Genomic DNA, 3,354 nt, shown 5'->3' with positions numbered 1-3,354 from the left:
AGTAGCTGGGATTACAGGCACCCGCCACCATGCTCAGCTAATTTTTTGTATTTTTAGTAGAGATGGGGTTTCACTATGTTGGCCAGGCTGGTCTTGAACTTCTGACGTTGTGATTTGCCTGCGTTGGCCTCCTACAGTGCTGGGATTACAGGCGTGAGCCACTGTGCCTGGCCTATATGTTGTGTTTCTATGTAAATAATATGTTTTGTTTGTTTGTTTTCTTTTTTTTTCTTTCTTTCTTACTTTTTTTTTTTTGGTTAAAGCTACCAGTCTTAAGACCTTTAAGGTTCCTTTTGATCTAAACAGCACAGTGCAGCAATTCTGGGACCCATTAGTGGCAGATTCACCTGAGTGACCTGGAAGGGGCTGGGTCTAGGATACTGTAGCTGTCTCTCCCCCTTTCTGGAGCAGCGGAATGGGGGTAGGAGTGGAGTTGGGACTAGGGGGTGGGGAAGTGGGTGCAGATTTCTTAGAGAAACACAGACCTAAGAGCTCTCGCCTCATAAACCTGTTTGGTAAAATCTCGGGTACCTCAGGCCCTTTCAGTCCCCAAAATGTGTCCTTACTTGACGCTGTGCACCTGCTCCAGTCTGAGACGTCTTCCTGTAAGTGCTTCCACGGAGGCACCAAAACCTGGGGCGTGGATTCTGTAGGGCTCAGTAAAACACACCTGAGTGACCCAAGTGGCATAAGGGCTTGTTCTGGCTCCGACACTTACTAGGTTACCAGCTTGGAGCCTCAGTTTCCTCATTCATGAAGTGATAATAAGAATACTCATGCTTTTTGTGGGTAAAAATAAGTGAAGTGCTGGCAAGTGATGAAGCCTTATACAATGACTCTTGCATCTGCCCCTAACACTTATGCCCTTCATTCTCAGCTTTGCTTCATTCGTTCCTGACCATGCATGTTCACAATGTGCTCCTTCTGCAGAATGGCAGGTATGGCAGAACAGGTGCCATGAGAGCAAACAAGGCAAAGAACAAAGAATAAGAAAAATGGACTTCTTCTAAATGTGTGTTAGTATGAACATAGAGTCGTTTATTCATCTCAGATGTGCAGAGGGCCTCCTGTGTAAACTTCTCTATTCCTGTCCCAGTTGAGAAGTCAATTTCTTTGAGAACTCATGGCCATATGACTAAAAGGAAGGGCTCATCCACACAAGGCAAGTCCTGTGGATATCACACCCTCCTGGATTGCCCTCAGTCTGTAGGAAATGGTGGAATGTGTTCTAAATGCCTGAGGATGACCGTTAGAAGAGCATGATGTGACAGAAGGGGCCCAGGCTTTGGGAAAGTCCCCTCCTCCTCCTCCTCCTCCTCCTCCTTCTTCTTCATCTTCTTCTTATTCAGGGAGTCTTGCTCTGTTGCTCAGGCTGCAGTGCAGTGCTGCAATCTCGGCTCCCTTTAACCTTCCTCTATCGGATTCCAGTGATTCTCTGGCCTCAGTCTCCCAAGTAGCTGGGATTACAGGTGCACGCCACCACACATGGCTAATTTTTGTATTTTTTGTAGAGACGGGGTTTTCTCATATTGGCCAGGCTGGTCTCAAAATCCTGACCTCAAGTGATCCACTGCCTTGGCCTCCCAAAGTGCTGGGATTACAGGCATAAGCCACCATGCCCAGCCCTGATCTCTTTCTTTTTTATGGCTGCATAGTATACCATCATGCCCAGCTTATTTTTAACAATTTTTTTTTTGTTTCTATAGAGACGGGTTCCCCAAGCTGGTCTTGAACTCCTGCCTCAGCCTCCCAAAGTGCTGGAGTTACAGATGTCAGGCATGAGCCACTGCACTGGGCTGAACGTTTATGTTTTGAATGTTGAAGAACCTGAGGCAGTGCAACAGCAACATTAGCCTGGTCTAGGCTCTGGCTCTACGTCTAGCCCTGGATGAACCCCAAGTCTTTTCCTCCCTGCTATAAGCTTCCATTTCCTCCTTTATTGTCCCTTAAACAATGACAAGAGACATCGAAGCCAGAGGAACATCCCATCTTTACAGACAGTGACTGTGGCCAGAAAGAGCATCCTCCTCATCCCCTCATAGTCAGACCTACCCAGCCTCCCTGGACCAATCACTGGGGCCCCTGTCCTGGACAGCGGAATCGGCTCCAGGTCCGCCTGAGGGCCTCCTTGACCTCCTTGTTGCGGAGGCTGTAGATGAGCGGGTTGAGAGCCGGGATGACCAGGGTATAGGACACAGAGGCCATCTTGTCAGTGTCCAGGGCATAGCTGGAGCTGGGGCGCAGGTACATGAAAATGAGTGTCCCGTACATCATGGCCACAGCTGTGAGGTGGGATCCACAGGTGGAGGCTGCTTGCCGACGGCCCTCGACTGAGTGCATGTGGATCACAACCTGAGCGATGAAACCATAAGACACTGTGATAGCTAACACCGTGGCTGTCTGGATGAAGCCACAGATGGCGAAGAGAAGGAGTTCATTGAGACTGGTGTCACTGCATGAGATGGCCAGCAGTGGAGGGATGTCGCAGAAGAAGCTATTGATCTCCCGGGAGTGGCAGAAACTCAGTCGGAAGGTGAGGGTTGTGTGAACGAAGGCGCTCACTGCTCCACCCAGGCCCGAAACACCCAGCAAGGCCAGGCATAGTTGCTGTGACATAGCTGTTGTATAGAGAAGCGGTTTTCTGATGGCCACATAGCGGTCATAGGCCATGGCTGCCAGTAAGCAACACTCGGTGTCAGCCAGACCTGCAAAGACAAACATCTGGAGAGCACAGGCTGTGTAAGGGATGGTGGCTTGGGGCAGCAGCAGGTCCACTAGCATCTTGGGACCAATGGCGGAGGAATAGCAGGCATCCAGCAGGGAGAGGTTGGCCAGGAAGAAGTACATAGGTGTGTGGAGCCGGGCATCTACGCGGATCAGCAGCGCCATGCTCATGTTTCCCAGCAGACTCACCAGGTAGACAGGCAGGCAGGTCAGGAAGAGGGCCACACGCAGGTCCTGGCGATTCGTGATGCCGAGGAGGATGAATTCACCAGGGACACCCGTGGCCCAGGTGAGGTTCTCTGAGTTCATCCTACCAGACAGAGACTGAAAAGCGGCAAAGCAGGAGGGAGATGAGACAAAGGTCAAGGTCATGGCCAGGGAGAAGAAAGCATCATTTACTGGGAGTTAGGCAGGCTTGGGTTTTAGCCTGAATGTGCAACAAAATTGCTATGTGACCTTGGGCAAGCTACATTATCTCTCAAAATCTGTGTTTCTAACTCTTAGAATTCATTGCAGAATGAGATGGAGTCTCGTTCTGTCACCCAGGCTGGAGTGCAGTGGTGCAATCTCAGCTCACTGCAACCTCCACCTCTTGGGTTCAAGTGATCCTCCTACCTCAGCCTCCCAAGT

General features: G+C 50.2%; 1 protein-coding gene across 1 annotated transcript; it reads right to left on the bottom strand.

Moving 5' to 3' along the window:
* Nucleotides 1–1,968: 1,968 nt before the first annotated feature.
* LOC116532486 (olfactory receptor 5C1) lies at nucleotides 1,969–3,089 on the bottom strand. Its single transcript, XM_032251646.1, has one exon. It carries the CDS (start codon nucleotides 3,031–3,033, stop codon nucleotides 2,071–2,073), a length of 963 nt encoding a protein of 320 aa, XP_032107537.1. The 5' UTR covers nucleotides 3,034–3,089; the 3' UTR covers nucleotides 1,969–2,070.
* Nucleotides 3,090–3,354: the final 265 nt, after the last annotated feature.

This window comes from Sapajus apella, unplaced genomic scaffold (genome assembly GCF_009761245.1).
Source record: "Sapajus apella isolate SASKATOON/1434 unplaced genomic scaffold, GSC_monkey_1.0 scaffold76, whole genome shotgun sequence".
NCBI classification, from domain to species: domain Eukaryota; kingdom Metazoa; phylum Chordata; class Mammalia; order Primates; family Cebidae; genus Sapajus; species Sapajus apella.
This window is presented reverse-complemented; position numbering and strand designations above follow the sequence as displayed.